At 32.5% G+C, this 8,553-nt stretch overlaps 1 protein-coding gene across 1 annotated transcript; it reads right to left on the bottom strand.

Moving 5' to 3' along the window:
- Positions 1–997, bottom strand: LOC115952629 (16 kDa phloem protein 1-like). The gene is made up of 4 exons (XM_031069807.1): positions 931–997; positions 748–813; positions 494–635; positions 1–263 (listed from the first exon to the last, which is right to left on the bottom strand). The coding sequence occupies exons 1-4, from the start codon at positions 995–997 to the stop codon at positions 122–124; spliced, it is 417 nt and encodes a 138-aa protein (XP_030925667.1). The 3' UTR covers positions 1–121.
- Positions 998–8,553: the final 7,556 nt, after the last annotated feature.

The following is an 8,553-nucleotide window of genomic DNA, read 5'->3' as shown; positions in this document are numbered from 1 at the left end:
TGATTGGTATACAATAATATTGATGATAGTAGAAGCCGTCTTAATAAAAATAATATTGCGCCAATCAAAAAGTGTCTCCGCAATAAGTTTGCATATGTAGCATTATCGTAAATAAATTTAGTTAGACATTTGAAGTGAAATTTACTGCAACACAAATCTCTCCGGCATAAGTCTTGTCAGGAAGGACAACCCTATACTTGCCTCGACGAAGTTCAGCCTTTCCCGTTTCCACCCCTAGCGACACAACATCCTTAACATATATTCTGTACACATGAAGATTAGCCAAATTAAAATGATAAATAAGTTTTGAATCTTTAGCAATTTAATCAAGTCAAAGCACGTAACGGTAAACAATATTAATTAGCCAGAGAAAGTTTCAAAGATTTATATTTTATAGGGTTCTTTTTATTTAATTTAATTTAGTTATGTTTTCTGTAAAAACATACTTTCTCCACAACCTCAATAAATTTTCTTTTGAGAGAGAGAAATTTACATGGTTTCGCCAACAAAAACATCATCAGAGATCTTGTGCTTGTCCATGATATGAAAAGTAAGCTTATATTTGTGATCTTCACCACCCGGGTACTCAGCGTTGAACGTAAATTTCTCGTTCCATACTGGTTTCTTTCCTTCCCCTACAATTACTTAAACACCTTTTGTTATCAAAGAAATTTAAATGTTCCCAAAAAAGAAAGACACATGCATTGCAGTGTACATGCACATAATAAATGGATCATGTAGGCTAACCTCCAGCCACGCTGCTCTTACACTCTTGATTTCCATATCGAATCACAACGTATGGATTCATTTTCACTGTAAATTTCGGATCTTTTAGCCAACTTTAAATCAAACTTAGCAATAACTTAAAAAGAGAAAAAAAGAGATTCCAAGTAATCCCATGAAAGCAAAATGAAAAAAAATAATAATTACCCAAGAATTCTTTCTCTCGAATGCCTTTGCAATCAACCAGCACAACCTCCAGAATTCCACTTGCCATCTCTCTATGATCTGTCTTACTAAGCTTGAGAAGAAGAAGACTTTAAGGGATTGATTCTTGTGATCTTGTCTCCTGGAGTTATGTTGTTATGGGGTAGGCTTCGTCCTGTGATGGTTGCTTCTATTCACAACTTATTTATATTTGTTTTATTATTTTGAATCCTTCTTCTATGTGCATCCAGTTCCCTCCCATTCAGTATGTTGAGGCTCCCAATCATAATGCGACACCTAAGCGAGAGTGCGGTTAAGTCCACAAGAAAACTTAACAAAGAAATTTTTAATGATTTTCAGTTGAAATGCTGTGATTGGAAAATTGGATGAACTGTACTGTATAATGTAACCTTACTACAGTTCAATTAAGTTTTCCCCCAGTCTTTCTTTAACAGGTTGATTTCTCTCTTCTTGGTACTAATAAGATTTTTTTTTTGCTGAATTTCATAGTACTAACAAGTTATTGTTAATTTAGCAGTCAACGAGATAAAAGATAAGATGTTTAAGCGTACGTGTACTATTTCAGACAATACGCAACAACCCCTTAATTTCCAACATTACATAGGTAATACGTTTTAATCTATTAAAACTAGAATTTGTTTACTTAGTCTTCTGATTGAATTACTATGACTGAGACTCGTAATTGCCTATTCACATTTACTTTTAGAAAATATTTTCTTTTGAATTTTGTATGTTACATTATTAATTAGTTAAAACTTACGGTTCAGTTTAAAGACAAATTAATGGATTCAAAAACCTCATCAATTTTTTGGGCCACCTCACCTTATTCACATCCTGGATATGGTACAATGGTGTTGAAACTTGAAAGTTAAAACAAACCCTAAAATGTAGACCTTGCATAACAGGCTGGCAGGTCGGGTTCAGTAAAAATAAGGGCCAATCTGGCTGCGGATAGGATTAACATATATTTTTCTTGAAATTTTTTTTTTTTAATATATAAAAAATAGGTATTTATCACTTGCAATTAAAGCTCAGTTCCGCAAATTGATACTTGTTAAATAATTATACAAATCTTAACATTGTTAATAAAAATAAATAGCACATCACCACATACTTTTGGTATAATAGTTATTTTACAAGTTTATATGTTTGTGAGGTGTGAACGGTAAAAATCAAGGTTGAAGTCACTAAAAATGAGCTTTACAATTGAATTTTTATCTTATATAAAAATAAATAAATAGCACAACCAAGAGAGTTTTGGAGCTATACAGCAACGGGGCTGATTCGTACCATCCTAAATAGCCGGGTGTTTTTGGCTTGTTTTGGCCCTCTCTACCCATTTTGGTGCTTTTCGGCGGTAGCTACATTCCGGACCGGTACAAATTGAAATGGGTTTCTAGAAATTTTTTGCTACTTACAGCTACAGCACCTCTTCGCCACTGTGAAACCTTCATTTACCAGTATTTTCTCTCTCTGTTTCGGCATTTCTTCTTGTCTTGTGTTCTAAAGAAAATGTTAACAGAGAAACTCAAGATTCTTCTCCACTGTTCACAATTCACTCCTAACCCACATTTTATTTGACCAAAGTTACTGGGCGGATGCCACTTTTTAACTTTCTATTATTTTATTTTTTTAATTCCATGGAAAACCCCAAAGGCCGAAACCGTTTACTCTTCTTTTATTTTAGATTTTTTACCACTCTTATTTAGTTTTTATTTTTAATTAGGTAGTGAAGTGGACTAGGCATTAGCTATTTTATTTTTTTATTTTTTATTTTTATTTTTAAGTGTGTGTATATATATAAAATTGCAAAATTGCGGTAAACCCAAAAATGTATCATTTCCTTGATCAAACCGAAATGGTTTTCGGTTTGGTATTGAATCTATTGGCACAAACACAAAGAAGCCTAGACTACAATTTGAAAATTTAATTAAAATAAACTCACAAGTTTCACTACTACACAATATATACATTCTAAAATATAAAACAAAATTATAAATGCTTAATGGGATAGTTAATTTGACAAAAAATAAAAATGTATAAAAAATTTTAAAATTTTTAAAACTAATTTCATAATCTAATGTCTCGAAGAAAAAAAAATCTAATAGTTATGTTTAATATCTTGAGATATTTTAAAGGGAAAAAATATAAATATTTTCTTTTCAGAAAGATATTAAGCTCTAACCAAGATGGAATGCTCAAATTTTGAGTTTCTAAACAATATATATATATATATATATATATATATGGAAGAAAAAAAAAATTAATGAATAGGTCAAATAGATGCATACAGTACGTGATCAATATTATTATTAGTAATAATTTTTAAATCTGAGAGTGCAATAGTAATAATTTAAAATCCTTAAAAAAAAGAAGTAATAATTTAAAATAGTTTTTTCCTTTACATCTTCTTTCTCTACCAATAAGAAAAAATTATATTTATTCTTTGTAATTATATTCTTCCATCATTTATCTTTTCCATTCTTCAATTAAACAAAGCCTTTTTTTAGTTTAAAATAAAGAGATGTTATGTTCACACCACTTTCACAACAAATTATAAATGACAAGTTATTATTAGTTGTTACGATTAGGCAACAAAATAAATTAAATTGTGAATTCAAATTAGAACCAATAATAACTTACCACCTATAATTTGTTGTGAAAATATTATATAAATGTTGTCTTCTCTAAAATAAAATAATAATGAAAACTTAATGTAAGCTAAAGTAGACACTTTTACTCTATCATTTTTAATGAATTCCAAAAAAAATCACTTTTCCTCTCTATCATTTTTAATGAATTCCAAAAAAAATCACTTTTCCTCTCTCTTGTGGATGCCAAATTTTTTGAAGTAGTCTAATGTAATGCCTAAACTAATTTATTCTCGATTTCAATTACTAGTTCAGAATGAGTTGCTCATTGGCAAGTGTCATTTTTAGTTGGACCATGCAGTGGGAAAGTTAAAACTAGGTACGGTTCAAGCCCACCTTAATTGGACTTCCATTAAAGTTTTTAACAGCCGGAGTCAATTGTGTTCAAAAAACTGAAAAACCAAATGGACCGACTAAAACTGCCCAAACCAAATTTAATTTTTCAGTTTTTTTTTTGGGTTAAGTTCGGTTTCGGTTTAAATTTTAAAAAACTGAAATTTATCGATTCGGTCTTGATTTTAGTGAAAATTATATCTTTTTTGCTAGGTAATTGTTTATGCAGGTGCAGGGGCTCGAACCCCTGAGCTGAAGGTCACTATGGAGACCGGGTACCACTTGGGCCAATAGGCCCGGTTAGTGAAAATTATATCGAACCAAACCGAAACCGACCGATATATATCATTATAGGTATATACATTTAGTAAATGTGTGTTACCTTAAGGGTTAAAGTGCGTGTTTTTGAAGTTCTTGTCCCACATTCTAACCTTTGGAATAGCTTTTTTTTTTTTTTTAAAGCTTCTATTATCAAAACGACGCCGTTTTGGGCTTTATTTAAAACTAAACTTCTAAAACCCTAGCATCTCTTTCTCATTTAATCGCCCATCCTCATTTCTCCTCAATCGTTTTCCAGTTTTCCTTCTCTCCTCTTCACTAATCCTCTCTTCTCAACCGCCCCTACCCCGCTCTCCCTCCCTCTTCACTTATCCCTTACTTATTTCTTTAGCCACCATCTTCATCTTTTAGATGAGACGCCATTGGAGATCAAAAGAAGTGCTACCACTCTTTTTGCTTGGATTTAGTTTGCTGGGTTTATATTTTGAGTTTGTTCTTTGTTTCTTTTCTCTGGATCAATTTCTTTGTTTGCTTTCTTAGAAAATAGATGAGATAAGGAAACCGAAAAAATAAACCGCACTAACTGTTGTTTTCAGGGTTCGGTGTCTTGCGGTTTTGTTTTTGTCTCGGTTGGTATCAGTTTTGAATTTGGCAAAACCGGGGGTATTAGTTCGGGGCAACATGGAGCCTTCACACCGACTGAAACCAATCGATTATAGCCCTAAGCCGAACCTTCATTTGTGCAGGCAAGATACATTGATAGACTTCAAGCAATAAAGAAACAACCTGGAGTATCTAATTTAATTGAAAATTTCCAAGTCCGAGCCCATCTTGGTGACTTTTTTTTTCATTTATTTATTTATTTTTATTAATAAATATATTTTTTATTTCATTAAGGAGCAGAAAAGGAGGGATGTAGTCTATCCCCATCCTCCTGATAGAAAATGAAGGGAGGAAGAGAGGAGATGGAAAGAGACTCGTTTTCGTCCCCACCACAAAAGGCAATCTAACAAGCTACATTATGAAATCAAAAAATTGATAGGACAATTTTTATTTGGGGTTTTCAAATGAGACACTAGTAGTCTAGTACCCAATTTTTATCAAACTCGCTCTTGAGCACAATAATAATTAACAATAACAAGTCTTAAAAAAAATGAAGAAGAAGAAGAGCAAACAACACATTGGCGTAGTGTACCTAAACATTAAGTTTAATGACACTAACAAATTTCACAATATTTTTTACAACTATTAAGGTTGCGGATTATGATTGGTATACAATGATGGTGTAATAAAAATCCATGTAAGTCTTGTCTCGTCCATAGGAGTCGTCCAAAGAAAGGAGAGGAAGAACGAAGATCCTTGCCCGAGTTCAACCTTGTCCGTCCGTCCTTTAGGTTACTGCACCATGAACATGTTTAGCCTTGGACGAACATATCTCCACCAAGTGTGAGAGAAATCGAACCATTGCTAGTTAAGTCCAACCATTGTGGAACGTAGACTCAAATAATGTAACTTCCATAGCAGTTATGGAAGTTACCTCCGAACCTTTTGGACTCCTCAACAATAGGAACGGTTACCAAACAAGTAACCGCTCCCCGCATGCTATATAAACGCTCGCCAACGAAAGAGTGAGGGAGTCTGATTCTGAGACTTCCAATTTACTGGGAATCACAAAAAGGCTAACTTTACCATCGGAGGGTTCTTGGCTGGCTTCCATCGGTCTCCTCTGATTTTCTGTTTGTTTTCTTAGGACTCAGTCACAAACTCATCAACGTCCGAGACTTTCAGTCCACTGATATCACAGGATTCATCATACAATAATAGTGATGATGGTGGAGGTTTCAATAAAAATAATATTGCACCAATCAAAAAGTGCCACGGCAATAAGTTTGTGTATGTAACATTATTGAACATAAATTTGTTTAGACATTTAAAGTGAAATTTACTACAACACAGATCTCTCCAGCGGAGGTCTTGTCGGGAACAACAACCCTATACTTGCCCTGTCGACGAAGTTCAGCCTTTCCCATCTCCACCCCAAAAGACACAACGTCCTCAACTGCTCAACATATATTCTGCCCCCATGAAGATTAGCCATATTAAAATGATAAATAACTAAAGAATCTTTAGCAATTTAATCTAGTCAAAGTAACGGTAAACAATATTAGTCAGAGAAGGCTTCAGAGATTTATATTTTATTGGGTTCTTTTTATTTTGTTTTGTTTTGTTTTGTTTTCTGTAAAAAAAGTAAAAAGAAAAAACTTTTAGCACGACCTCAATATTTGTTTATTTTTTTGGAGAGAGAGAGATTTATATGGATTCGCCAACAAAACATCGTCAGAGAGATTTTGCTTGTCCATGATATGAAAGGTAAGCTTATATTTATGACCTTCACCACCCGGATACTTAGCGTTGAAAGTAAATTTCTCATTCCACACTAATTTATTTTATTACAAAAGGTACCTTTTGTAATAAAAGAAATTCAAGATGTCAAAAAAAAAAAAACACACACACATGCATTGTAGTGTACATGCACATAATAAATAGATCAGGTTGACTGAACTTGAGCCATATTGCTCCTGCACTCTTGATTTCCATATCGAATCACAACATATAGATTCATTTTCACTGTATATTCAGATCTTTTAGTCAACTTTAAATCAAACTTAGCAATAAATAAATAAAAACAAGCTAGAGATAGGGGGAAAAAAAAAAGAACCAAGTAATCCCATGAAAGAAAAAAAAAATTACCCATTAATTTCTTTGCAATCAACAAGCAAGACCTCCTAAATACCACTTGCCATCTGTGTGTGCGAGTGCACGTGTATGAGAGAGAGAGAGAGATTTCTAACTATATAAGCTCATGAAGGCCTAAGTTGGGATGAGAAGAAAATTTAAGTTGGGATGCAAACACTTGCTACGTGTCAACATCGTAACATGTCATGGAAGTATTGGACCCAAGCCTTATGTAAGCATTATAATGTTCCAAGCAATTTGAATTTATTAATGGTAGTTGAATGTGGCTGTATTCTTTTCCTCACCTTATCATTCTACGTTTTAAATAACTATCTCAACTTATATCTGTATTGTTTTTCTCTATTATTTATTTCCATATGGACCACCACATCAATCCTAGTACAATGGAATTTAAATGTAGCCTCAAATTGGACAACTATTGTTATCAAACCCTTTATATCCAAACTAATTTAAAGATAAACCTTGTCTATAAATAAAAGTGCCCCAACAATGAATTGTGCATGCTTACAATGATAAAATTATTATGTGGGCTTTTCTTTCAACCTTTCTTCGCCGATAAGCAAACATAAAAAAGTTAAATTTACTTATACCTTGCAGTTGGTAAGGAGTGAGGTAAAAGATTTTTTTCATCTATTTTGGGAGTTTAGTACATAGGAATTGAATGATTGTGGGGAATGCTCATTTCATTCCATTATATTCCTCCTAAAAATGTAAACAACATTTATTCCTTTGTTAAAATGGAGGTGAAATAAAAATTTTATTCTTATTTTAAAATAAGACAAATTAAAGATGAATGGTATATTAGGATAATATGTATTTCTTTCCGTTCCAATCGTTATGATATCATATTATATTCATATATGATCTATTAATTTGCTTCTTTTAATATTTGTACGCGTTCGGGATGATGTTGGATTGATAAGCCACCTTGCTTCCAAGTTCCAACACGAAATCTAACGCTCCATATGGTACATTGATGCTAGTATTTGATAATGTGCAATAAAGCTAAAGTGTAGTTATTTGTTGAATCTGCCCATCAACAACACTAGAGACACATCCCAACAATGCCAATGAAATTCATCTTTCCCATCAAAATTTTCTATTTCAAGTTTCATTGCTAATGAAACGTTTGTCACCATCCCCAAATAAACAGATAATTACACAACCAAAATGATATTGTGGGCCCTGTGGCTATTAAAACAATCAATTACTTCAATAAATAACCCAAGAGCAAAACTAGAACACCCTAATACTAGCTTGTTGTGACTTGGTAGAAAAGCCCATAATAATGGGTTCATGTGAAATAAAAATAGAAAAATCAAACAAACAATCTCACAAGGAAAATAATGATTTATATGCATGTTCTTAGTGTGCTTGTAAATTTTGATGATATTTATTTTGAAAGTTCAAAATAAACATAAAATATTCTTATCAATAAATAAGGTAAACCTAAAGATATAAATTAATTAATTACTTATTGTCATATTATGTATCCTATTTTCTTAGATTTGTAGTGTTGTGTCCCATGTCCAGTTTGTGTCCATACTTCCTAAGCTATGTCCATGAACAAGGAGAAGAAAGTTTC

The sequence above is a fragment of the Quercus lobata genome, chromosome 7 (assembly GCF_001633185.2).
Source record: "Quercus lobata isolate SW786 chromosome 7, ValleyOak3.0 Primary Assembly, whole genome shotgun sequence".
Lineage (NCBI taxonomy): Eukaryota > Viridiplantae > Streptophyta > Magnoliopsida > Fagales > Fagaceae > Quercus > Quercus lobata.
The sequence above is the reverse complement of the archived record's forward strand: the minus strand, read 5'-3'. Positions and strand labels throughout refer to the sequence as shown.

Bases quoted from the DNA above. Each gene is read 5' to 3' on its own strand.
- LOC115952629 (XM_031069807.1), bottom strand. From the start codon at position 997: ATGGCAAGTGGAATTCTGGAGGTTGTGCTGGTTGATTGCAAAGGCATT. The intron at 636-747 runs GTTAGCCTACAT...AAGTAATTGTAG, and splicing joins TAAGAGCAGCGTGGCTGGAG to GGGAAGGAAAGAAACCAGTA. The intron at 264-493 runs GTAAATTTCTCT...TCATGTGTACAG, and splicing joins GTTTTTGTTGGCGAAACCAT to AATATATGTTAAGGATGTTG.